The 27661-nt window shown below is 34.3% G+C and overlaps 1 protein-coding gene across 6 annotated transcripts; it reads right to left on the minus strand.

Moving 5' to 3' along the window:
* LOC115211620 (nucleosome assembly protein 1-like 1) lies at positions 1-25878 on the minus strand. Of its 6 annotated transcripts, none has more exons than XR_003881673.2 (17): positions 25741-25861; positions 17571-17608; positions 16348-16409; positions 15047-15167; positions 11413-11554; positions 11245-11319; positions 10202-10274; positions 9280-9353; positions 8404-8472; positions 8075-8214; positions 7834-7979; positions 7720-7742; positions 7509-7628; positions 6972-6998; positions 3225-3321; positions 2302-2352; positions 1-669 (listed from the first exon to the last, which is right to left on the minus strand). XR_003881673.2 is itself a non-coding variant. In XM_029780234.2 (16 exons), the coding sequence occupies exons 2-16, from the start codon at positions 17585-17587 to the stop codon at positions 634-636; spliced, it is 1176 nt and encodes a 391-aa protein (XP_029636094.1). In that variant the 5' UTR covers positions 17588-17608; positions 25741-25878; the 3' UTR covers positions 5-633. The 6 variants fall into 6 exon arrangements, 2 of the variants coding, with proteins under 2 accessions (XP_029636094.1, XP_029636095.1); XR_004999394.1 differs by lacking the exon at positions 3225-3321 and adding an exon at positions 4472-6595; XR_003881672.2 differs by lacking the exon at positions 2302-2352.
* Positions 25879-27661: the final 1783 nt, after the last annotated feature.

Below are 27661 nucleotides of genomic sequence, written 5' to 3' on the forward strand. Positions count from 1 at the left end.
AAAGTTAACTAAGTCAAAATATGTCTTTATTCAAAGAATATTCCAGAAAAGATTGCATGGAGAGGGTCAATTTTTAAAATTTTTTCTTTTTTTTTTGCACAAAATAAATTTCCAATGTTTTGACTTAAACATGGTTAAAAACCTGTAGCTATGGCCAAGGAATCAAGTGCACAGACAGAAAGATTAAAATAAAACAAATAAGTAGACCATGAAAAGCACACGTGCACAACATTGGAAGTTTATTTTGTTCAGTTTCTAGAAGCAGCTTTTATCCCTCATGTTCTTCTCTTTGAGAAAGAGATTAAGCACAAGAAAATTCAAGTTAATTTATAAAGGAATAAGATATTCCTTGAAGTGTTCTTGGTCACAATATCTTAATCTTTGGTAAGGTGAAGAAAAAAAAAACCAACTTCTATTTCATGTCTGGTTAATTGTAACCCACCTCAATCAGTCTTAACAGGTCAGTTTTTATATGCCAACACTGTAAACTGAGAAAAAAAACTTCTCAATTTCCCACCCTCCCCATTTATAATATTTGACATTGCAGAATGAAGAGTGGTGACCCATTATTGGTCAAATGTTCCTTTGGCCATTTTCTAAGTTGATGGTTTCAGTTTGACATCTCACACTGGTTCATTGTTGCTTACAGTCCTTCTTCCCTTGATCGGACTGAAAAAGGAAAAGTTCAGATATAAGTTCTAAATGCATAATCTAACTTATATCATTTTACAATCAGGTCTTTGAATTCTATTTAAGAACTAAGATGTTATAAAGAGTTAACATTTTAAAATTTCTATCAAATTTGAGGTTTACATGACTTAAAGTATGACCAAAGAATTTGTCTTCCTAAAGAGGCCAGGTTTTGAATCAGAGCAACTGTGCTGTATATATAGTTTCAGTTTTGAGTACACTCAGTGCTAAGAAGAACAAGGAGTTACTACACTAGCAGTTTTTACTACACATTTTCACAGGAATGCAAAAGAATGACAAATTGTAGCTGTAACTGGATTGAAGTTCAGATACTCTTCGCTATGAAATACCATGTTCACTACCCAGCAGCATTACTCTAAGAAATAAAAATGTCAAAAATCAGCATGGGTATTTTCTAATTAGCCCGATGACTTCTGTTGCAAACCCGCAGTTTTTCACACCTTTAAAAATATGAAATCAGGTAATTTGGCTCACGACAAAACCACTAGGAGCAACTGAGTGCAAATGTAAACAAACACAGCAGGCTTCTAGGTTCTGCCTCCCAAATTCACTCACAAAGCCTATGTATGGCTGGGGGCTATATAAAACTCCAAGGTACTCAGCAGTGGGACTGAACCAAAACTCACACAGCTAGGAAGCAAACCTAACTGCACATCCATGCATGCACCTTTATAAATCGAATTTAAAGCCGAGAGCCCCCCCCCCCCAATGATACCTATTCAAATACTTAAATTGTGTACCTGCTGTGTGAAATAAAAATTTAAACCATCACAAGGTGAAGTAGTATTGTCAGTATAATCCAACACCAAGCCAATTAATTGGGTGTACCAAAGTTGTGTTATTAATGATTAAAAGTTGGGCACTTTGATTAGGCAGTTAAAATAAATTCAAAAAATAGAAAGCACCATTACATTAGTAATGTTAGACCAAGTTTACATCAATGTTACAAGAATTCCGATTTAGGTCAGAAATCACTTGAGGAAAAAAAAACAAAAAAACTAGTAATTTCCTTTTAGTAGACATATTGGATTTAAATGTTACTCTCAGTTTTACAGACATCACTAATCTAATATTTGGGCTATTTTTAGCTTACTGGTTTATGAAAACTTACACATTTAAAAATATTAATCCAACTAAGCCTTGTACATAGACTAAATAAGGAATGGAGCTAAAAAATGTTTTTTTTTTAATCTAATATACAAAACTGTAACGAAATAGGTTTAAAAAATTTTCTTTACATTATCTGAAATTACTTGGAAATGGCATTAACTTATTCTAGATACTGTTTAGCAGAGCAATAAAATACCCAATCCATTATGTCTAGTGATTAAGCATTTATTCCTTATCTCACACTCTCTCTCTCTATATATATATATATTTTGAAGATTAGATTTACAAGAAACTCCACACCAAGTCAAATTTGAACAGAACTAAGACATGACCGAAGGAAAAATCATTCAAGATGACAACCAATTTCTAATAAGAAACATCCTTTCCACACTCACTACCATTAATTTGTAAAAGTTCCCTCAAAAAGGACAAATAAAATGGTTAGTGTTAAAAATCATGTTAGGTGTTTTGAGGTCTTACCTCAGGATTATAGTCTGGGTCATTTTCTCCATCATACTCGTCACCTTCATGCTGAAAGGAAGCAAAGACAGCCCATGCAACAAGTGTGCACTTTAACTAGCAAATTAAAGCAGGACAACAGACATGCCAGGATACCAATCACCACAACTTTACATTAACATAGCAACACCCATTCAGACACCTAACCTGTCTTTAAAGACCACAACAAATTAACACACATACCTATGCTGAAATACTCTAGTCTCATGTGTGTCCAGTGGCCATCTAATCAGAGGACCAAAATTGAAAATCTAAACAGGCTCTTCTATGCAAGTGTTCTAATATACAAAAGTAATGTGCAAGAATGAAAACAGGAGAAAAGTGGGCAACTAGGAACTACAGTAAGACTACAACCAGTGTCCTTATCTTAGGATACCCACCAGTGATAAAATATAAACAGGAGGGATTGTGGACAAAATTACAATGCCAGATCTGGAACAATCAATAAAGCTTCAAAGACCACTAAACAAAATGCTATAGACAATATTTGAAAAATGTTAAAATTTTTAAATATACAAAAAGATAGCATTTAAGTGAGCATATGCAAAGGTTCATTTAACCGCTAGTAATAAAAATACACTTGGCTTTCCTTATACTATGAGCAGGAGTGTGGAGTAAAAAAAAAAAAAAAAAGCAAAAGCCCCATCATTTAATATTTCATTTAGAAAATTCATCTTGGCTGCTAATGATTAATCCATTTACCTTAGCTTGAACAAATTTTGCAAATCTAATGAGAAAAAATCCATGAAAGGTAATATCACTGCACTAACAATGATAAAAGTAAATATTAAAAACCCAGAAATGGCATGTGAAGGACAAGCAATGGTGCTCCAACAAGTTACATTAATTTATATTAGGTATTATACACTTGGAATAGTACTTACAATAGATTGTAAAGAAGTTTCACTGTCATCTTCACACAACTATGAAGATCCAACAAGTATATAGTGTTCCCTATCCCCTATTTGTCTGCATCTAAAACTGAGGGAATAAAATAATAAAATATAGCTAAGTTAATTTATGAAAAATTCTGGGGCCACATTGCTCGTCGTTATACACACTTGGATGTTAAAAAACAAAACAAAAAAAAAAGAGGGAAAAATTGCTAAGTTAATGAACCCAACATAATCACTTTATTTTAAAATTACAAGCCTAAAAAGAAAATTAACATAAATAAGTATTTAAAAGTTACATTTTAATTTCATGCAACAAAAACATCCTGACTAGTATAAAAACTGGGTAAGAAATTAAAATTTTACGCTACAATACAGTCAAAGTAGAAACTTGCCAGGTTAAAAAATTTTTTTTAAAAGCCCACAAAACGGAATAGACTGAATATTTTGCTGAGTCCTTTACAGGGTCACCACTTTAAGCCTGAAACAATTTCAGATCAGACTTGCAAACATTGCCAAGAGGGGTATTCTTTAAAATGATTAATTGTGCTCCTCTCATTAGTTCGAAAAATAAGTCTTGCAACCACCCTTGTATAACACCTAGAGCCTAGCAGCTTTTCACACTAACGCAATATGAAAAAAAGGAAACCACAATATGTAGGCTCAAATTATTCCTCAAATGAGAGGAACCACTGTATTGAACAGGTTGCTTAGCCACTACTGTGATTTTGAGAAAAAAACCTAATATAAAAATTTAGCATACAACTAGAATCATAGAAGATTCAAAATCAACAAGAAGATCATGACTAGTATAAAATCAAATATCCGCAATCTAAACATTAAGTAAAAATTGCTTTTCATTAATGATCAGAACAGACTGGCAATGAAGTCATTTTCATTCTGGAAGTTAGACACCTCAAATTTGTAGAATGATAAATTTTATGAGAAATTGAACGGCTGTTTTGGGGAAACTTTTCTTCCTCCAACCACATTTGATGGCTTGACAAGTGACAGTCTACAGATTACAACATTACAAAGTAACAATTTCATCTATTTGGGTATTTATAAATGGCCTTTAGCTTCAAAAATTGCTATGACTACATGGACGAACAATTTATCACAATGTTAGGAAAATAAAGGTGTATAACAATAAGGGGAATATATAATTTTACACAAACACACACAAAGGGTTGTTCTGAATAGAATCAAAAATTGGAATAACTTATCTACTGACATACGTTGTTCAAATTGCACATGTTGGTACTGTAGCTTCTTCCTGTTCTCCATTGCAGGTAAATAATAGATCCCAAACAGAAGCAATGTGAAGTCAAAGTTCTTGATGTAGGAGAGGTGCAGGCAGGCCAACATCCTTAGAAGGCTACAGGTTGTTTAGAGAGGACACCACCGAGAGCCATGTATACAGATAAAGTTCAAAGAAAGAAAACTTGCATTGAAGACCAACTACACAATGGGAAACCAACTGTGAACACTGAAATGAACTGCCAGCAAGTGGACAAATTGATTAAGACAGACAAGCCACAAACTGTGGGCTTGCTGCACACTTGGTCCTACTTCACAGTGCATAAGAGAAGACTGAATACTGGAAAGCTTGCATATAGAGAATACTTGAGCATTTGACATGGAATTTAAGGGGTAGAAGTTTGCTGATCTACTGGAAATAATTCAAGGCAGTGGAGACCTCACACACTATCTCATGAAATATGACATCTAGATTTATGATCAACAGAGAAACAGTCCATGGAATGGACACCACACCTGCTCTCCATGACTTACGAAACTCAAAAACAAAGCAGTCATGAGATTAAAGTGACTCGTGCATTAAGGACAACAGTGCATGCTTGAATTTTTTCAAAGGGCTCGTAAGTTGGGCTCAATGAGGTACAAATTTATCACTTGAGATGGTGACTTCAAAAGCACACTTGTATAGAGGGAGAGTTACTCTACAAAAACATGCAGTTGAACCTATATCAGTTAACACAAATTTATGTCCACTTTTGCATTTCTAAGAAAACCTTTTAGTGTTTTAATGTCTAGCTTCTATGACTCGGATAAGTGAAGTGTAAGTTGAGGAATTTTTTTATGGTTAGATGTCAACCAAACTCATTTCCAAGCAAGGACTCCAAGTGTATCAAACACAGCCTGGACATTGCTAAGCAGAGAACATATACAGGCAGGATATGGTCTACATCCAGCAAATGAGAGGATGTCTGAACTCAACCCACCCCCTCCATACCAAATCCGCTCACTAAGCTCTAGTCAACTCAAGGGTGTAGACACGATGTCAGACAGTGGGATTGAACTCAAAACCACCTGTACCTCTCAAAAGTATTACTAATAGGAATCTACAGCATTCACCAAAAACAACGATTTGCTCACAAAATTGGCAGTTCTACCCCTTAACTACAATACATACAATAATTTACGGGTTTGGCTAGGTTAGTGAAAACTCTTTGGTGAGCCTTGCAGAATGGGCCGCTAATAAGATTTTGCTTAGAAAATATTTGGAGAACCAGACAGCTAATCATCACACCATCAGCCACTCCAGTCAAACAAGGTATTATTTTACTTTTTATTCTTTCTTTAATTGGGTTCATTGAAATATAGAAGATTATACATAACTTTGTATCATATACAGTAAGGGTTCAGAGCATGTTAAAATCAATTTTATCCCAAGTATTTCAAACGAATCAGAAAATAAGATGTAACATAAACACTCCCTAATTATTGATTGTCAAATGATTATCAGAAAAGACTTGTTCAACTAAAACCTGAATGGAAAAGCCTGCCAATAGACTTGCATTTCTTATTCCAACAATAACTGTGCTTAAGTGATACCAATGTACCCCTTAACCATAGTCTGAAAATTACAATTGTCAAACCAATGGTCAAGCAGTGGGATTATCACTTGGATGCATAAAGCCTAGCAAGAACACATTTTAACACTCATGCTCAAGTGTGCACTTCAATGGATAACAACTAATTCTGATGAAACAAGCAGAAAAATTAAGATGAACTAGTATCACAAACATTGTAACTGAACTGAACTGTTAAATTATAGGGATGTCAATTCATAAAATTTGAAGAACAAAACACCTTTTGGTAAGAAAGGGTACCATACGGATGGCATAATCCAAATATGCAAAAACAAACCCAAAGCTATAGCGAAGAGAATAAATCTTAGCTCTTGATTTATAGTAAACATAATACAGATATTTTCCACAGCACTCCTAGTCATACAAAGTATTTCTTGAATATACTGAAGTGGTGAAAGCAATTGTTGCATGAAAACCCTTCCCACCTGTTATAGTAGAAAACTGAAGAAAAAGCTAGTCAGAATTTATCTATTAAAAAGAAAAGAAAAAAAAAAAACCAAATGAAGGATTTGCAATTATTGTTCTAAATATGGTGCACAATTAACATTCTATTTTAATTATTTTATTTGGAGTATTCTTTAGTCTGTAGTTGCTGACAATTTTATACGAATGAAATTTAATTACTAAGTGACAGTTAACTGATAATTTATGATGGCTTACTATGTGAAAAATTTTAACCAGGAAGCACTTTCAGTCTGTAGAATTAGGTATACGAACACTAAAGAATTAAGTAGTTTCAGATTCTCTAGGGAACTGATAAAATTTTTAGTGAAACAATATTTCATTTTAAAACTAATCTAGATACATGTTAAAGTCTCTCAAACTAATTTAAGCATTAACTTACCTCCTCTTCATCACCCTCCTCTTCATACTGAAATGAAAAAAAATTTATGCAAATAAAATTGTAAAACAATACCTTGAAGCATAAAAGTCAAAAACTTCCTTTAAGAATTCTCTATACAAACTAAATTTATGTCACATTTTCCCCCTGTGCTATGTTACAAATAACTAGAATATTGACAGTTCAATATAATTTGATAATGTTACTGATGTAAGCAAGTAGATGTATCAAAGAATGAAGTAATCTGTTGACTAGCACTGTATTAAGTATGGTGGTGAGGGGGGATAAAGCTGTGACAGAACAGTATTCAATTGAGAATGTAATTTAAAATTTATATTTGATTTCCAGAACGAAAAATTAAGACTGTATATTTCAGACTTTACCCGTAGAATAGTTATGAGAGAATTCATAAGACAGATCTTTATATGAAACCAATTAATGGTTTACGAAACAAATTTAAAGATTTTAGAATTTAATTAAAATAAGAGAACAGTCACAAATATAACAATGGGTTAGAGAACAGGAGGAATCAATATTTACATCTTCATCATCTTCCAATGCTTCGCCAGTAAAATACAAAACAGCCTTTGGGATGATTCTTTCTCGTATAAAGTGCCCAACTTCAAAATCTGTTGCCAAAATTGTTTCAGCATTCTCATCCTTAAAAAACATTTTAAAAAAATTAAATAATAAAAATGTAAAATGAGAAGAAAAAAATTCAAATCAAAATGTATGTGAAGCCAAAACTTACCAGCTCTGATTCATCAGCAGGAACTAAAAAGAAATAAAAATTTTTTTTTAGAATAACTCAACATTTCACCATACAAAATAATCTATGCAGATAGAACAAGTCAGAAAATTTTACCTGTAGGAGGATTGAAGAAATTGAAAAAGGAATCAATTTCTACAGTTTTTGTAACAGTCCTTGTCGTTCCTCTACCTTTATGCTTCAGTTTTTTCTTCAACACTTTCACAGTAACATCTTTTCCCTTTTTCCATTCTATTGGACAACTAAAAGAAACAAAGATTTGACAAGCGTTATTAATGACTGAAGCAGAGGAGAAAAATTAGTGGACAGCTGGCTCCAAAAGAATTTACCCACTTACCCAACACATTTTATTATTTCTGGGCCTTCAAAGGAGAAAGGATCATTTACATCAGGCTCTGATTTCATAATATATTTCTTTGTTAATACACTATTCTTGATAAAATCATTTGGTTCAAAGTAGAATTGTAAGGTGAAACCCTGTAAAATGAAAACGTAAAGAACTTTCATTTCAACAAGTTGGTAATTCTGTTAATGTTACATATAATGAGTAAATAATAACCATCAGATTATTTTAAGTGGCACTTATTCAAGATTAAAAATTGTACATCATAACTTAGGAATTATCCAACTCCTTACAAAATGTTAAAGTCCAGAAAGAGAACTCACCATTGGGTCTTTCTCTGAGAAAACACACTTTATATCAATAAGATGTTGCAGAATAGGTTCATCATGTTCCTAATTTAAATGGAGGATAAAAAAAAGTTTACATTAATTACAATTCTTCAAAGATAATGAAAACAAAGGTGTTACTAACAACTGGCAAAAATAAGCAATGTACAAATTTTTCATGTTTGGCAAAAAAAAAAAAAAAAATCTTAAATCTCAAAACATTTTGTACCCAAAAAAGGTTTCCTGTCAACGTTGAGCCCCATGTATAGATTATATCTACCCATTAAAACTGACACATCAAATATACAAAAATAGAAAACCATGCAGTTAATCTATACAGAACAGCATGCTTAGTAGACCCATAGTGGTGGGTTAAATCTTCAGTATTCAGATTACTGTCAAATGTAATGCTTATTCACATTGTTTTGAATAAATCATAACATGCAGCTTCAAGATCTCAATAATGTTTGTTTTATGACTTGTGTAGGTCTGAGAAGCCAGATCTGGCCAGTTTCAATGCAAAATGGGTAAACATTTTGGCTGGATATGGCCAGTTTAAATGCTTAGCCACAGTTGTGCTATCTTTTCAGAGCTGAAATCCCACCAGAACTCACAAGATTTTGTTAGGGTTTTGAAGTAAAAAGAAAAATAAACTATTGAATTTACACCCAATATCTAACAAATGTGAACTTGTACGAAAACTAGTAAAGCAACACAAGCCAATTCAGTTGGTTAATTTATAATCTAGCTCAACAGAAGAGAAAGAGGGGGAGGGGGAAGAAAAAAAAAAGAGGGCTAATAGAAATTAAGTCAGTTTTCTTCCGACATTATGGATGCCCAACACACATTTGTAACTGAAAGTAATCTATTTACCTGAACCATTTCTGAAAGAATATCTACATTCTTGAAGACTGTCAACCAGAAATGAGGAATACCTTTTGTATTTTCTGGAAAAAAATAAATAAAATTTTAATTAAAACTTTACAATTGATAGGTTGATGTTTAGTAATTCCCAATTGCTGTTTCAGAAAACCTCAGTAATATCCATACATCAACTTTTACTTGCAGATTGTATTTTAGCAAGAAAGACTTATCTCTACACTTATGCAAATTGCACCATACACTTTCATGACTCGCTGTTCTCTAAACCCATATCCAACAGACTGCATTGGACTACCACTCCACCTAATAAATTAGCTTCACTTTAACATTACATTCTGCACTAAATTTTCTGGGTGTACCCCTATTGCCACTAACTCATCAGCACCCTTGTCTTGCTCATTTATTATTCTACTGCCTACTCCAAATACTCCTGCACTTTCCTTTATACTCTTGATTCTGCCTTATTCCCTTTCAGTCCTTTTGATGTCTAGCTCCCTTCCTCTCATAAATAGATGTGCCATTGGCTACCAAGTACAATATATTTACACCTTGATAACTACCTATTTCTAGCCTTTCTACTATTATTACTCCTTCACATTCCCTTCTCAGTCTACATGCCCAAGGTTAATGGGCGCTTTAGTGTTGGTGCCACAAGAAAATGTATGCAGATCAAATTACAATATGATTGGCAATACGAGGGTCATCTAGCCAAAGAAACTGGAATTAATGTCACATAACCAGTCATTAGGAGTGACTTCCCAATAACAAATGACAGACTATAATGTTCAGTCCAACCTATACCAGCTTTGGAAAACAAAAGCCAATGATATCAGAAAAAGATAATTGTTATATTGCTTACATCTTTTGACAATCAGTTGTGTTAATAGCTAAATAACTGAATTTAAATACTTACCATCTAAAACCTCAACCTCAGGTTCTTTTTGTTCTGGCTTATCCTCAACTGCGGCTTTATTTCGCATATCATCCTGGAAAAAATTTGAACCTCTATTACATGCTCGTTAGAAATATTTAAAACAGTTTGATGCAACTCTATGCAATCTTAAGCTTTGTATGCTCCTTACAGAAACCTAGCTTGTTGGTTTTGGTGGCTGTTATGACACTAAGGTACATTGGGCTGAATGGAACCGTTTTAAATAATAGTGTAATTCCTACTAAATGTGTTAAGTGCCTTTCTTTTATTTGTCCAATCACCCATGAGTGTATGTGTCCTTGTCTTGACATCACAATAGTTGTAAATGAGTGCCATCCAAGGAATGTCATTTGCAATGCTCTGAGCAAACATGTCTAGCAATGGGGAAACTAACTTGCCTGGAAACAAGGGCATCTGGATGTAGAAAACCTGCCTCAAATTCAGTTAAACCCATGCAAGCATGGAAATGCAGATGTTATCTTTTAAGCAGAAATTTTTTGTACAGAAAGAATTTACAATTCCATATTCATTTATAGCTATTTCATATTTAAACACTTTGGGAAGAAATAATTTAAACCTACTTGAATCTAAGTCACAAATTTCCACATCAAAAGATAATATTCAAATTTCAGTATGGAGAAAAAGTAATTTCATTTTTTTTTTATCATACATATTGACAGCTATTTGCAAAGCTACTTATCAGACACAGGAACAAATTTATTTCTGAACCATTTTCAAACAAGCGTTATAGCTTAGATTTAGCATATCTATAAATAATTACATTTGATGGAAACTAAACTTTAAATCAAAAATTTCAGAATTTAAATCCATTCAATACTAAAGCATTATACAAAATAATTGAATCAGATGTAAATTACCCATGCAATAAATTAGCCACTTAACCCATACATTACTTATATTTCTAAAATGCACAACTTTTGCTTCAATTAAAAAAAAAAGAGAATTTAGTACATTAATGTCAATATTATTGACACTAAACTGGTGCATGAAAATGTGATACATACTGCTAATTCTTCATCACTCGACCAATCACATTCTTCATCTGTGGGTTCAACATTAGCATTCACAATATCTTTTCTCTACAAAAAGAGTTGAGAAAGTAAAATTAAAATGACTTAAAATTAACATTAAAGCATAAGCAATTAACTCAATAGTTACAATGAAAATCTCACTTTGTCATAGAATGGAGCATATTTCTCAGCAAATTTGCATTCCAATGAGTGAAGCTCTTCATAGAAATCAGATTCAATTTTAGTTGTTTCAAATTGGAGTTTCTTTAAGGCTTTTATTCTCCGCTTAACACATTTAGGTAAACTGAAAGAAAAAAAAATCCAACACAGAGTATGATTATTGGGATTAAATAAAAGGCACTGTAGAGTCTACATACAGCAAGAAAATTCAAAATGTTAATACATTTAGGAAATTTATAAATAACCACAAGCACATCAATGCACAATTTCCTTTATCAAAAGCTTAACATTAACTCGTACAGCAATACTTAACAGCTAAATTTGAATTACCCAGTAAAATTCTATAACTGAAAATTCTAAATTTATAATCCTGCCGTGCCCAAATGAAATTTTCATATCAAAAAATAAGATTTATGACTTCTAAGTTCATTTTAGAATTGAACTAAATTATAGGTGGGGAGATTATTTTATTTAGAAGCATACTAAAGAAGTTAAATTTCAAGTGCACTTTTAATAGTCCTTCAGAACGTTCATTTGTGATCCATTTTCTTTTACCCTGCATAGGTTACACAAATATTACTAACGCATTCTTTTACAGCCAGATGTCCTTCCTATTACTAATACATACCTATATATATTTCAAGTAAGGGATCCTTGAAAGCAATGACTATCCCTTAAAGCTTAGCTATTTTCAAAGAGCAAATGTAAAGACATACAAGATAAGCATATTTACTGTCAAGCACATCCAACCAGGTTGGTGCAAGGCAATTGTCAAAAGTACTGTGCAGAGAGGCTGAATCTGAAACTATGTGATTGGAATAATAACTCAACGACACAGCTATACCATTATCCTACAAAATTACATTACAAATACTGAAAATTCTAATACTTCAGTCATAACTAAAAACCAAAAGGGAACAAAATTTCAATATTTTCAAGTAAGCACTATTACTATTAGCTCATATGATTGTTTTATAACTATATTTACATAAATATTTGCCACTTTTGTAGACAGCAACTAACTCATGAATAATTCATTTAAGTTGTTTTCTTTATTCTTTCAGAAAATTGAATTTTAACAAAAAGAAAAACAATAAGCTTTGAAGGAAATTTTAAAGTTTGCATAAGAGGAAGTTTTTCAAACAAACCTAACATCCCTGTACAACACAGATCCACACAGTACCCCAGCCCAACCTACACTGCTCAAAAACTAAGACCTGCTTAATTCTTTCCTCTATAATCCATTTTCATTCTGTTTGTTAACATCAACCCACATGGTACCAAATTGTTGCACACTTTCTTTGTTAAATGAAGCTTTCTTCAGAAAATGGCAACTAAATAATGAACAACTTATTCGATGAATCAAATGCAGTTAAGGCTTTGGGGATGATAACCAGAGCAATATATATTTTTCTTCTGTGCATATTCAATGTCTAACTTCAATCTGATTTTTCATCCAGGTTACATTGGGCACTGAACTTTTTGTCAAGTGTTGTTAGTATAGAAACAATGGAAAATGCTGAAAAATTATCAACCTTCTCTTTAATTTTGATCAGAATAATCACTTAACAATTTTATCTTGCAAAACAGAAGTTTCGAAGAGTGCAGTTTGATTCTCAGTTACTTTTTCAAAGGAAGTGACAAAGGAGAATATTCAGCATATTTTGCTTTACAAGTTCAATAAAAGCAACAATACAATGCAAAGTGCGAGGAATATTAATACAGTAGATGGAAGCCAGACAATAAGCATAAGCCAATGTCAACAGTGAGCCGGAAACTACAGCCTAGACAAGGACATCCTTCAAACCCTGGAACAAAATCCCATCGTAACTGTTGAGGAACTGGCAAAGAAGATTGGATTTGGTCATTCAACCATTCATTGACACCGGCATGCCATTGGAAAACTCAAATTTGGTCAATGGGTTCCTCACAAACTTTGTGTAATTGCACATAGTGAATGTGTGCTCTTCTTTGCTGTCACAGCTCACGAATGAACTATTTTTTTTTGACCGAATAATGACGGGTGATGAGAAATGGGTCCTCTATAAAAACGTCAAGTGCCAAAGACGGACGGTAAAATAAAGAGAAACAGCAGCACCCCAGGCTAAAGGTCTTTACCCACATAAAGTTGCCTGTTTGGTAGGATATGAAAAGATTAACTTTTAAACACAAAATGATAAAGAAGATCTATGAGCAGCTTAAGTGGCTTCACCCTCTAGTGTTCAAACCGGCCAAAATTAATTCCGCTTTATTTGTTCAAACCAGCCGTATTCGAAAGCTCTATGAAATCGCTAAGAAATAAAAAAATCACGTTATTGAATTCTTATAGCTTTGAGATAATGCAAGATGAAGCCTTTCCCGCCTTTATTCAAGTATAAATACTGTGAAATTGTTTAAACCACATGGTTATTTCCACAAAGAGAAGTGTTTACCATTGTTGTGAAAGAAATGGTGTCAGCAAGTAGCAATTCCGACTTTGAAGGAGTTACAATTGATGATATAGAAGATATAAACAAAAACAAAAGTATTTTGTCTTCGGATGAATCTGATATTGATATCAGTGAGTATTCGTCAGATGAAGATTTCGATAACGAAAGTGATGAAAACGATATTGTAAACATGGCAAAAAATTACGACACCAAACACTATTTCTGATTTTACAAAAAACACAGGTCCACAACACAATTTACCTCCTGATGCTTAACCATTAGACTGTTTTTATTTTGCCTGAAGGTTTTTTTGAAAATTCCGTTTTTGGATTTGGTATGCAAGATTCTTTATACGAGTTCGTGTGTTGAAGCATATTCTGTTGTGTCTGAAGAGAGTCACTTCCTTTTTGTGCCTTATAATGTAACACTCACCAGTAAAATTACCACTTTTTCTTCTTTTTTTTTCCCCTAAAATTTTCGTCGCGTCTTGCAGCCTTCTCAATATCTCAACTCTTGACTCTAGAGTCAAAACTATTGAAAAGGTTGCAAGATGCAATGAAAATTTTAGGAAAATAAAAATAAGAAATAAGTGGAAATTTTACCAGTGAGTGTTACATTACAAGGAACAAAAAGAAATTGATTCTCCCTAAACAGAATATTATCTAATATATTGAAATACGGCACTTTACAAGGTGTTATAGAAAGCAGAGCAAATCAGAGACATAGCCTAAAATACTAAATGCTAGTAACAGAGATAACTATTAAGGTGCTACTGAAGGGCTAGTTAAAAGGTAGTAAAATCATACTAACAATATCTAACTGCTTATAATATAAGTAACAACCCTGTGTAAATCTAGCAACAGGAAAGCTATAATAGCTTGAATAGGTGCTGGTATGGCTGTGTGCTAAGACACTTGCTTCCCAACCACATGGCACCTTGGGCAAGTGTCTACTATAACCTCAGGCTGACTAAACCTTTGAGTGGATTTGGTAGATGGAAATTGAAAGAGGCCCATCATGTGTGTGTGGTATCACTTGACAACTGATGGTGCGTTTATGTCCCCAAAAGAGACTGATAGAATGAGTTCTAGACCTAGAAGGAATGTGCCATAGGGTTAATCTCTTCAACCAAAGGTGGTGCTCCAGCATAAACTCAGTCAAATGACAAACAAAATAAAATAAAATACCTTTGAATATAAGTGGATGGAGTACCAATAATACTGCCTAGCTTATCTTGCAGAGCAGCCAATTCAAAAGGATTTTGCATCCATTCACAAGCAACGTCTGTAGATCCAGTTTGTGGAGCATCTGAAAGAAAATTAGTGAAGCAATTGTAATTACAATAGCCTATAACAAAATAATATACTCAAGTTAACCCTTTTGTTACCATATTTCTGCCTAGATGCTATGTGTTTCTTTCATTTATTTTAACCCTTTAGTATTTAAACCGGCCAAAATATTTAATCTGTTTTATGTTCAAACTGACCAGATCCAGGCTCTCACACCTACCCTACAATGTTATTCTACATTAAGTAATTACACCATCAAGATCTTGATATGAGATAATGCATGGTTAATTCAAATCAATGGGAATCAATAAGCATTATGTTTGAATAATCTGAACACTAAAGGGTTAAACAAAGAATTTAGTAAAATAACTTGGTTATCATTAAGCTAGTGTTAGGAATGTAAATTGTGAATAAGGTTAAGATTTTAATTCAGAACTTTCAAAAACAAAACATTTATACTACAGAGCCAGAGGCGGTTTGGTATCAAAAGGGTTAATAATAATAATCAAACTATCTTTACATGTGGCAAATTATATATATATATATATATATATATATATATATATATTATTAGGGTACTAAGAAGCACCAGCTTTGCTAAGGAAAGGAGTTATATGAATAATAGTGTTCTTTTGTAATATTTATTATGAATAATACTTTTATTTTGAGATCTGGTTTGCAAGATTCTTTGAGAGTTTGTGTTGAAACATTGTGTCTGGGGAGTTCCTATTTTCTTTCGTGTCTTAACACACGAGTGTGTTAAATAAGGAACTAAAAGAAAATGACTCTCCCCAGACAATATTCTTTTATATATTTATAAATAATTCACATAGTTCATTTCTTCATTGGAAAGTGAATTTAACAATATCGTTATGAGTAGATTTGGCTGAAGACGACCAAGTGCTTTTTGGCACTAAATTCAAAACCATGATACCAATTAACTGCTATTCCTTCTTGCAATCTTGCAGAAGGAAAGACATTTTTATTCACTTAATTTTTCTCCCCACCCCCCATGCCTATAAATTTGATTACAGTGGCTTCAGAAATTTTTCAAGGCTGCCTTCCATAGCAAAGCTGGTGCTTCATAGTACCCATGCACACAAATTAAAACCCTTTCGAATATTTTTTTTATATAAAAAATATGCTTCTAAATTTACACTGTACCCACAGGTTAAAATAATTGAAATATTGAGGATTACCTTCTGATCCTTCTTCAACATCTGTTTCTACTTCCTCAGGATCAGCTTCTGCATTGTTTTGTCTGAAATAAAATTTTATACAATTAAAGATATTGCTATTTATAATTTTCAAGTCTTATTTCCATTATTATAAATTAAAAATGTAAGTGATCAAGTAGTCTGGAAAATTTACTTTATACATCCAGAATGTTCTAATCACTTTTTCATTTACTATTAGAGGGGTGTATCTGTAAACAGAAATAATTCTGCCTACATTCTTAACCCTCTAAAATACCCATTATATACATACAGCAAATTATTTGCTAAAAAACTGCATCAGTTTTGTAAAATAAAACTACGTAGCATATCAGACTGCTAATATGACATACTTTGTAAGTAGGTGGTAGCATCTCACAAAAACCAGCCTGTATCTTATAAATACATGGTCAGTTTGAATTACTGGCCAGCAGTATTTCAGGTGGAGCAGTACCCAATAAAATTGTTAGTATTATCACAAAATTACTACCAACAGAAATGAAAATACATAACCATACACAAACTAATAATTGGTCATATATCAATCTTGTGTCTGCCCCACTGCATTTCAAGAGTTTGAAGCACTCAGACAATCTGATGCTGGTTGAATTGAAATTCATGTTTAATTTAGATTAACCCATCTTTAGAGTCACAGAAAACAAAAACTTTGAATCAGACGTTTCAATTTCTGAGTGTAAACAATAGCATCAACAACAGGTAATGCAATGATTTCACAAGAGAAATCTTTGATTTTAATGTATTTTTCAAAATCTAGATGAAAATAGTGGTTTCACTAAGTAAACAATTGAATTACACTGTCCACATATGTGTGAGCACTACAAATTTTTGGAGACTTTTTTCTCTCCATTTTGATTTTCAGAAAGGTTTTACAATGGACAAAAAATTGATACTGGTGTTGTGTTGTCAAGCAACTAGTTTTAATTTGAAGTATTTTTCAAAGAAGACATTAAAAATAGTATAAGAAAATTTACGGTAAACAAAAAAAAAACTATGTATGATTATGAATTGGATATTTCATTAAAATGAGAAGTGCTGGATTTCATAAATGCATGAATACATTCAACTTCAAAATAATCTGGAGGAAAGTTATACACGAAAAACAGGTTTTGAAAGACCTGTCAAAGTTATATACACCGTTATTAAATTTAACTTCTAAATTATACTAATTTTATATCTTAAATACTCACGGGTCATTGTCCGCCATGTTTACTTGATAAGTTGTAACCTGAAAAAGAAAAGTTTTCAGTAGATTCATTTTTTATATCTTAACACAGATGAAAAGAAGAGGATGCAATATATGAAACAAAAAGAAATTAGTGCTCCATTTTTGCAATTTTGAAAACTTTCTCTAAAACAAGCAAGCAATTACATATCTTATGATTATAGGTATATATATGGGCTGGACACATCGCCCGGCTCGCCGATAATCGGTGGACCCACGCGAGCGGAAAAGACCACCTGGAAGACCTCTACGACGGTGGGGTTACGATTTCAGGAGGACGATTGGGATCATGTGGATGAGAAAGGCGCGATCCAGAGATGAGTGAACAGCGATGTCAAATGGACGCCTGACGGACTGGTCGGTCAAAGTGATATATATATATATATATATATATATATATATACACACACACACTAGTATATGTATCAATATTATTGACTACACACACAAGTTTCCTAAAGTTAAATCCTTCCAGTCACCAAGAAGGCAGTCTGGCTGCAGCATATTGCCTCACTAACTCAACCCATAGAAAAAGCAGGTGAGGCAGCAGTCTAAAGTCAGAGACTCTTATTGCCAATTTAGCTTTCACATGAAAACCACAAAAGCCAATGCTTTGATAAGAGGTACAAACAATGCACAAATGGGAAGATGCAATACAAATAGGCTCCAGTACCATTTCCATCTACCAACTCCACTGCTCACAAGGAAATGGTAAGCCATGGCTAAAGTGGAAGCCTAAAACTACTTGTGATTCTGAAAACGAACTGTTCAACCACTCAGTTATGCTTCAAATGAATACTTTCATATTTAGCAGTATATCATTGTTTCATTCACCTGACTATGGACATGCTGGAGCACTGCCTTGAAGTATTTTACACCTTTAGCAATATACTGTGCTTGAGAAGACCTGTCAAGCCAAGTGAGATTGTAGTCATGGCCAATGCTGGTTTTTGTAACTGGCACACAAAAAGCAACCACTACACTCTTGGAGTGGTTGGCATTAGGAAGGGCATCCAGCTGTAGAAACCATGCCAAATTAGATTGTAACATGCAGCTCCCAAGTTTCCAATCAAACCCTCCAACCCATGTCAGCATGGAAAACAGACATTAAATGAAGAAATTGACTCATGGGCTTGTTTTTTAAAGCTTAGTGCTTATTCTGTCAGTCTCCTTTGCTGAACTACCAAGATAACAGGGATGTAAACACTGACACTGGTTGGGGTGGGGGAACAAACAGATACAAAGATATACATATATGTATATATAAGTCTAGCGAGATTGTTGAGATGCTTGAACTGAAGCATGTTGGCATATGCTGCATCCAAGAGGTGTGGTGTAGAAGGGCTTCAGCCAGGTTCCTCACAGGTAAGACAGGTATAAAATCTTCTGGGAAAGTAACAGTGATGGGATAGGTGATGTGGGGATACTTCTTGCTGAGAAGTGGGTGGATAAGGTCATAGAGGTAGTCAAAATGTGCGAGTGCTTAAGCTCAGGTTAGCTTTGCAGAATAGTATAGCTACAATTATATCTGCCTATGCCCCACAAGCAGGCCTACCAATGGAACAGAAGGACAACTTTTATGATATTCTGCTGCAGGCTACCTCAAAGATGGTGCACTTGCATTTAGTTATTCTGCAAAGAGGCTTGGGAATGCCTTCATGAAAGACTGCTGAACGTGGAGAATGAATGCAAGGAGGAGAGTGTCAAATGTTGACCCAATTCAGGGACTAGCCACCTGAATTGACAATGCCTTGGAAGACAGGGAAAGCAAATCAGGAATCATCACCGAGATGCATCTGGTGGTGTGTGTTATGGTCTAGTCGCCAGTATTGTAAATCAAGTGGTTCACGAAGGAATCAGACCTAATGACTGATGCAGCAGCACCATAGCCAACTGCTACAAAGCTGAAGATGATGCCTCAAAAACAATTACAAAAGTATCAAATTGTTGGATCAGGTTATGAAAGTTACAAAGAGTATTAGCACAACTAATTAGGGAGAGAGAGAATTAGCCTAGATGAAATGCAGTTTGGTTTTGTGACAGGTAAAAGTACCACTGATGCTAAATTTTTGGTAAGGCAGCTGCAGGAAAAAAGGCATAGCCGAAGATAAACCTCTAATTAGTCTTTGACAAGGTCCCCCAATCCCTTATCTGGTGGTCAATGTGATGGTTGGCATTGAGCACAGAAAAGAATTTCGGGTAGAAGATGCACAGGTACGATAAATGCTGAAAATGTGCCAAAAATAGACCAACTGCCAGGTGGGCAAGCTAGAGAAAGAAGTAGATCCAGGAAGACATGGGACAGTGGCAAAGTATGATCTTCAAATTGAACTTCACAGAGGAAATGGCTAGTGATATGCTGTGCTTGACAGGAAACCAAGTGAAATCCTAGTCATGGCTGATGTGGGAGTCATGTAACTGGCACCAATGCCTGTGGCACATAAGGGATACCTTTCGAGCACTGGGCCCCACAGAGGCAATGACCGAGACTTTTGGCATTGTCGTGCTTAAGACCCATGAAGCTGAGCAAAATTAGTCATGGCAAATACCGGTGTCACATAAAAGCACCTATTACACTCTCAGAGTAGCTTGCATTAGGAAGGGCATCCAGCTGTAGAAAACCATACCAAATCAAACTGGAGCCTGGTACAGCCTTCCAGCATGGACAATAAACATTAAATGAAAATATATATGACGGGCTTCGTTCAGTTTTCATCTAACAAATCCATTCTCAAGGCTTTTTGGCTGGCCTGGAGCTATAGTAGAAAACACTTGTCAAAACAAAGGGACTGAACCTGAAGCCATTTGATTATGAAGCAAGCTTCTTACCACACAACCACACCTATATATTGTGCACTTTCCTTGGAAAAAAATATTTAGAAGCAACTATTTTCTTAGTTTTTCTAGTAAACTAAGACAATATAAAAATGTGTATGTGTGTGTATGTATAAATTTAAGCAGTCAGCCAAATTATGCCCTAGTCCAAATTTCAAATATTTGATCCAGGACTAAAGGAGAAAGCTTACTTTCCTCCAGAAAGGACTGAAGAATTCCATACAGAACAATATCAAATGAAATTGAAATAGGTGACTACTTCATAAATAGCAAATTCCCAACCTTTCACATTAGTCAGTGGCAGCAGAAAATTGAACAGTTTCCAACATTGATTGCAATGTGTTACACCTTTAAATTTTTCAAGATAAATGCAATGATAAACTTTGAAACCAAACAAGAATGCATTTCTAATTTCAAATATACCAAAAATTCAGTCAGCCAGTGTACTACCTTTATTTTTTACCAAGAGAGCAACCCCTAATTTTTTATTTTTCTTGTAAAATTTTCACATTACATGTATCTGAAATTCTCTAACAATTTTTTTTCATAGGTATAGCTTCACATTTATATAGAGTAAAAAATCAAGTTTTTAATTAATATCTTTTTCGTACTTTCTTCCCTCCTCCAAATTAGTGTGCATGCTGCACACAAGAAAAAGCAATGAAAGACATCTCCAGTCTAAATACAAACTTTCAATTGATTATTTGCATCTATTTCCATAGACAGTTGGATAGATATTTACATGAAATATGTATCTTTAAATAGTATAGCTTTGCATCATGAGACTCCTTGATCGTACACTCAGTCCTCAATGTTATGATACTGGGAGACACAGCAATAGATTCCGGTTGCCATCTGCTTGTCAAGGAGGCATACTCTTGAGATACATCGCATTTAATCGTTAAAGATAGAGAATGGTTCATATGATATCAGGACATGCCCACACGAAAATACCTGTGCAACACATTTAGGGGATAGTCCTCCCACCAAGTCCCACCTAACTTAACCACAAGACCACCTTGTATCTGACTGATAACTGGAGCACCTGACAGGTACTATCACTCAAAGCCACAGCAAACCTGGGAGTGGTGACAACTTAAAGCTTAGTCCATATTCCACAAATCTAAACTCTTAAGCTCTGGGACCTCACTACTGGATGCAGACTAATGTTTTATCAAGATGGACATGGACACTGTGTAAGTATGTAATATATAATATATATATATATGAAGGTATACACATGCACACACACATGCAGGTGTAACTGCAAAGTTTGCTTTGCAACTATGTAGTTCCGGCATGGCAACTTAAGGTGTCCTCATTAGAGCGTTGGGATGACCAAGGCCTTACAAATGAAATTTGGTATACAGAAACTGAATGGAAGCACATGATTGAGAATTCAGTTTTTCCTGTCTCCTGTAAACAATGTCCTGTAACTCAGTAATCAGGCGGTAAAGATCAAGAGAATATAATTATCCCACTTGAAAAAGAGTAGCAAAGAAAAAGACATCTTGCTGCTTCAAAGATGGATAAGGAGAGTGTGAAATCGAGGAGACAATTTATAAATTAACGTATTCTAGTTTTAAGAGGAATTGTAAGATTAAACACCGAAAGAGAACAATTATGAACGCGTACACATTCAGTTGTCTTTGCAGCAGTCATAGATTTACTCCAAGAAGTGTCCATGTAACTAAGTGTATTTGTAAAAATTAGCAGATGGAAAAAAATATTACACGCACTTCCAGTACTTGGAGTTGAGAATAAAAGGCAGAGGTAAAGAGCACACTACCCGTTTTCGACGTAACCGTAAACACTGCGTGTGCGTATTCTTTACCTTCACCGAATAAAATATTGAAAGCAAATTTTATGAGGAAAAGTGCCCACTAGCACTAAATAGTAAAAGTCTTTCATTTTCAGTATCCTATTCTTCGTGTGCTATGCCTATAAGGCAAGGAGATCAAGTACCTCAAAGCCCTTCAGTTCCTACAAATCTTGGCACTTACGCTGGTATTTTTGAAGCCAGACATACAGGGTATCTTCGTCTTCCTGTTTCTACGTTTGTTGGGATTATTTTTTTTCTATCATTACTACATCCATAAAATTAGATTTATATTTGTGGAATTCTTTACTCTAATGAGACAAATATGTATTCCACTTCGGCAGCACAGCATCTCTAACGTTATTCCACAAATTCAGCAACATGTATGCCGGGCACAATCGTTTACTATGAAATTACAGTAAAAATAGCCGTGTTTGTGGAACTTTACTACCCAATTTCGGAATCCGTAAAGACTTTCTAACAAAAAAAATAAAATAAATAAAAAAACGATAATTTTTTTCGTGTACAGTAGCTCTCGTAACTAATTCAATTTGTACATCTGTTGACATATTTTCGACATCCTTGAAAGCAACGAGAAATATCTAATGCTAATGTATACAAATGATGCACATGCCAGCTGTTTCCCCCGTAAGGAAAAACGTAAAACAATGTTTGAGACAAACTAGTGAGGTGTACCACGATTTTTTTCATAACTTTCCTAAAAAGAATGTTTCTATGAAATTTTGCAGATATATTGAGTGCAGATTACGTGTTAAAATTGGGAGAGAAGGGGAGAGAAGTTTCAGACCACCACCACTCCACACACGCGAGCGCGCGATAGTTACCACCATTCAACCTCGAAATTACGTAATCTACAAAAAGCTAAATATTAAAAATATTTTGAAGAGTTATGAGGGAACAAGGTTGAGACGGGGAGAGAATGATTTGAAATTAAACAAAAAAATTAAATGCTAAGCAGTCTACACACATCTTTTTCTTTACTCGTTTCAGTTGTTCAGCTCCGACGAAGCGCCTTCGAGAGTTTTTTTTTAAACGAACAAATTGTTCCCAGTACTTTCAAGTCTGGTATTTTTTCTGTCGTCCTTTTGCGGATCAGCTGGAATCGTAAACAAACCAACATCGTTGCCAAGTGATTAGGGAAGGGCTCTGACATATGTAATACACACAAACCAGAAACCACGTGGTTCCAAATGGAGATTCTTAACAATAGAGCAATGTGAATGTCTTCACCTCTGCCTTTACATGAAAATTAAAAAATTTTTAATTGGCGTTCCTTTTTTATAAAAACTTACACTATATTAATAATAACATTAACTGAACACTGGAAAACCCAAATTAAATATTAGCAATGGTTAAAATTAAGTCATAGGCTCCTTAAAATTACATATTCGAAAACGTACTCCTTGAGAACATATGACTAAATACGGATATTTTAAAATTATATAATAGAGGCATTTCAATATAGAAATAGTAAGGCCTCAGAATTTCAATTTTATTAACATTTTTAGTATCTTTAATATTCAATTTGAGAATCATACTAATTTCTTAACTATAAGATGCGACAAATTAAAACACGTGCTTCATTGAGCAAAGGATGGGGAAAAAAACCCCATAAAAGTCTGCAGGCGTTAGGCTTCTAGAGATACAATTACTGTTAACAAGAAAAAAAAAAAATTCACGGCAGCCGGCAAAGAATTTATCATTTCTAGAAAACAGAAAAAATATTAAGAGCAACAGTTTAATATCATTTAAGATGTTAATATGTCATAGTATGCAAGCAGACGAAAAACACAGGAGCTAGTTCCGATCGAAGCTTAATTTGTTTACGATAAGTGTAGTAAATATTCCCCCGTTTTAATCCTGAAGTCGGGAGTTAATCGCAGTCGTATATGGTATATAAGCTAGTGTTTATTGGGATATTTCGAGTCGCTTAGCGAAGCTTTTCGTATTTAAGTCAACCTGAAACTCGCACGTGTATGTTTCGTAATCCCAGTTTCAACAATTAAAACAAATATTTCGCTTCTTTTAAAATACTAATTCAGTTTCATAGAAAAAAAAATGTTTCTTTACTACGGTAAAGGTAATAAAAAAAACTGGTTTTGAACAGGACAACACCTCAAAAAGTTACATTACTAAACTTCAATAAATCGCCGACTCCAGGATTCAAGCTCAATGAAAGCTAAGGAGGGAGTACTAGTGTAATATAAAACCTAAGACCAATAGAAAGATACTGAAATATAGGAATAGAAAAAATACGCTAGATTAAGATACAAGGTAAGAGTTTATGGCTACATACATCTGACTAAACGAAAGAAAATAATTTACAGTTTGCCATTTATAGATGTCGGTTCTTCAACCAGTCAGAAACTGCGACTTAAATTAGAAGCCATAGAACTATTTGGAACAATCAACACAGCCACGACTTTCAATTATAATTCATTAAAAGTGTATTGTTAACCCTACGTAATACTAGAAAAGCAAAAATGTTAAATGATAGTTTTCTTCGACATTTGCACAATGACGACGGCATGTGGGTGTCAGTACCCCAAGCGAAATTATTCTTCGTCGTTAGACAGGCGGCTGCAAACATTTCACAAGATGACACGCTCATATCGGCTAAAAACAAGTTTTAGAGTCTCAACTAGTGCTAATAACGGGCAGTCAATGACCCCTAGAGTTAAATATAATTCCGTTACATATGTTAGTGCAGAATGCACGAAAGACCTTGAAATAATGCCCTCTTAGCATGAAAGCAATCAGCGATTTCACTTTTTTTTAAATTCTATATCTAATAAATGATATATGAAATGATGGATAAAACTAAAAGAGATATGTAGAGTATGTTTTAAGCTGACTCACATTAGTATTGAGTTAAATATGGCTGAATTACATTTGCCAGAGAAATAGCGATATGGGGGTTAGTAAGAGGTGGTGACTATCAGAGAGAACCGAGAGAAAACATGTGGCATCAAAAGAGCCTTCCTATCCTCTAATACTGACAGAAGAATTACAAATTTGGGACTATGATTCTGTTACACGTTATAACTTAAGTATTTCACCTAGAATGCGCTGTGAAGTCGTCGATTTTATCACTCAACTTATATCATTTCGTAATACTGTTTGTGTAACTTAAGAACGTCAAATTCGATTATTCTTAAAATATCATGAACAAAGATATTCCCAAAATTAGTTAAAATGAATTTCGTAAGATAATTGAAATTGCTTTTTCTGTTAAATATTTGCAATTAACTAGAAGGTTCTAAAGAAAAGGGAGGCCCCAGACACCCCACATGCAGTCAATAAGATAATGGTCACAAGGAAGAAAAACAATTTAACACTCAACATAATAACAACCACTGGTGTACAGATATTACAATAAATTAACTTACAGTAATAACGAATAACTTAGGTAGATTACATTTATAAAATCAACGATTTCTCCTTGAATAAAGAAACTTACCGTAGAGCTTTTCGAAGCTGCTTCTAACACGAGGGTAAGATGATGGTCGACTCCTACACCTAATTTCAGTGACGATAAATGTGATTGGATTAAATTGCCATCATACCAAATAATAGACCAATGAAAATTGTTAGCTTTTCAAGCTGCTGGTTGCGCATACAATTTGGCGGGTAATTGGATGTCGAGGTAGGATAGGTAAAGGGGGATAATTATGAGATTTGATACACATTATTTGGCGTCTTCGTTTCCATTTCATACATAGAACACAAATTCCACAATTTAACACTCCCAATTTTACGTATTACATTAGTACATACGTTACATTTTGGTTATGTCTGCACATTGTGTAAGAACGGGAAACATCAACCATCAACTATAAGTATAGACTCAGCCCATTAAATTGGACACCTTACTTCAGGAAATAGTTACTGAGTATCAAAGAAAGGAATTCAGAAATAGTTACAAATGTTACAGAATTATTCAGTTGGTATGAGTTAATTCAAATACTCTGAAATTACATTTTCTTCAATGAATTATTCTCAAGTTATGTACTATGATGAGATTTGATGCTAATAATGACAGTTTTAGGTGTTAAGTTGACTTTTTAATCACTTAAGTAGTGACTTTCAAACTAACATCATCAATGAGATGTGGGAAAGTTTCAATATAAGCGCTAGTTTCAAATTCTTTAGATTTTGAAACAATTTAAATTTATGAACTGGGTATATATATATATGCTGTTTCAATGTTGACTTTTTCATGTTTGCTTGGGTCAGACAGCTTATTGAGGCAGATTTTCAAAGGTGGGATGCTCTTCCTGTGTTAACTCTAACTTGTTTCCGAGCAAACTGATGCTTCCTCATGACCAGACATGTTTCTGAAAAATATTGGTTCTAAGTTTTGGCACAAGACTAGCATTTTCGGGGGAGGGGACAAGTCGATTACATCAGCCCCAGTACTCAACTGGTTCTTATTTTATCAACTTAAAAAGAAAAAATGAAAAGTAAAATCAACCTTGGCATAATTTGAACTCAAAACATAAAGATGAATGAAATGCTACTAAAGGTTTATGCCTGGTATGCTAATGATTGACACTTCTTGTGTGATAGTGACATTTGTCTACAACTGTCATATGATGTCAAGACAAGGAGACAGACACATGCTCACTTGTCATCTCCTCTGTGAGGTTCAAAATTTGAAGATCCTTTCTCACTACTTCATCCCATATCTTCCTGGGTTTAACCCTTCCACAAGTTCCCTCTACAATCTTCTTGATGCAGCTGTCCTCATACATATCACATGAACATACCAGCACAGTCTTCTGTCTTCCACACTACATCTGATGCCTTGTATAGCCAATTTTGCTCTCAAATCACTTACACTCTGTCATATATGCACACTGACAGAGCATGTTTGCTTCATTTCTTTGCATGTCCTCAGTGGTTACAGCCCAAGTCTCACTGCCATGTACTCAGGCATCATACAATCTGCCTTACTGAGTGAAAGGCTCTTTGTTACCAACAAAGGCAGTAGCACTCTGAAATTTGCCCAACCAATTCTTATTTTTTCACCACACTTTTAGAACTACCCACTCCATTACTAACTTAGTCACCTAAGTAACAGAAACTATCTGCTACTTCAAGGATCTCTTGGACATTTGAGGGAGTCTGTTTCCTCTACATTCTTAGTGTTTAATGTACCTGGATATATGCCACATACAAAGACTATGTTCTCTCTTAACCTTCCTGTGATACCACTGCAGCACTGGGTACACTGTATGGAGTTTCTACCAACGTCTTTTCTACATATTGAGCAGGGTCATCTCCCTGAAGAGATCTGTGATTTGTCTATTTTCCTACTTACTAAGACTTTGGTCTTTGCTAAATTAACTCTAAGGCCTTTTGCTTCCAGACCTTGCTTC

Source organism: Octopus sinensis, linkage group LG5 (assembly GCF_006345805.1).
Source record: "Octopus sinensis linkage group LG5, ASM634580v1, whole genome shotgun sequence".
Taxonomy (NCBI): Eukaryota; Metazoa; Mollusca; class Cephalopoda; order Octopoda; family Octopodidae; genus Octopus; species Octopus sinensis.